We start from the raw sequence: 811 nt of genomic DNA, 5'->3' as shown, positions 1-811 counted from the left end.
GTATTAACTGCTGAATGTTTGTGAGAATAAGTGCTGAAAACCTGCTTTAAGCTAAAATCTCTTCCGAAAGCAAAATAAAATTCTAGTAAGTATTACCCTGAAAATCAGTGGGGTCGCAGTTGTAGAAGTTCCTCCAGTCTTGGCCGTAGGTGATGTAGTTGATGTACCAACAGGAGGAGAGGATGATCTGGTGGCCAGCCTCCGTCAGGTCGTGGACGTACTCTCTCCAGCCGCGCATCTTGCTGGGCGAAAGAGACACGTCCTTCCATACTTGCACCACGCTTGTGTTGGCCATCTGAGGGGGAAAGAAAGAACTGGACTGAGGAATAAAAACTTTTCGATGCTAAATTATTTTAAAAAATACTATCACTGCTAATCACTGAACATACCCACGCTACTACTTGCACAATAATATCCATAACTGTCACTGAAAACACAACTAAAACCAAACTGACCTTTGTGCCACGGTCAGCTGGGTCTTGCCAAGTAATGTATTTGATGGGCGTGAGCTCAGCCAACTCCAGCACCCGGTCCACATAGTGCTGCTCAACCTGGCCGATCTCGGTGTAGTTGTGGCGCTCCATGAAATCCCGGACGACTGGCGAGCTCAACCAGCAGGCTAAGAACACCTTTGGGAAGATATGCACTCGATATTGCAGGAAATATTCTCAACCATGACTCATGGTTTACTTTATAAGCTATGTGTATGTTGAAATAAAGTGTGGACTGGAATAATCAATTGTAGTATGTACTATACCTTTCGATATTATATATTTACAGAACTACGAATATACACTAGCGAAGAGGTAAT

The 811-nt window shown here is 43.6% G+C and overlaps 1 protein-coding gene across 1 annotated transcript in view; it reads right to left on the bottom strand.

Moving 5' to 3' along the window:
* The window catches only part of LOC119592053 (beta-hexosaminidase subunit beta-like), a gene marked incomplete in the record, with an annotated part of 40,765 nt that overhangs the window by 2,647 nt on the left and 37,307 nt on the right, over positions 1 to 811 (bottom strand). The window contains 2 exon segments of the mRNA XM_037940852.1: positions 97 to 295; positions 456 to 629. Coding sequence (XP_037796780.1) covers positions 97 to 295; positions 456 to 629 — 373 coding nt within the window.

This window comes from Penaeus monodon, chromosome 29 (genome assembly GCF_015228065.2).
Source record: "Penaeus monodon isolate SGIC_2016 chromosome 29, NSTDA_Pmon_1, whole genome shotgun sequence".
In the NCBI taxonomy this organism is placed as follows: domain Eukaryota; kingdom Metazoa; phylum Arthropoda; class Malacostraca; order Decapoda; family Penaeidae; genus Penaeus; species Penaeus monodon.
The sequence above is the reverse complement of the archived record's forward strand: the minus strand, read 5'-3'. Positions and strand labels throughout refer to the sequence as shown.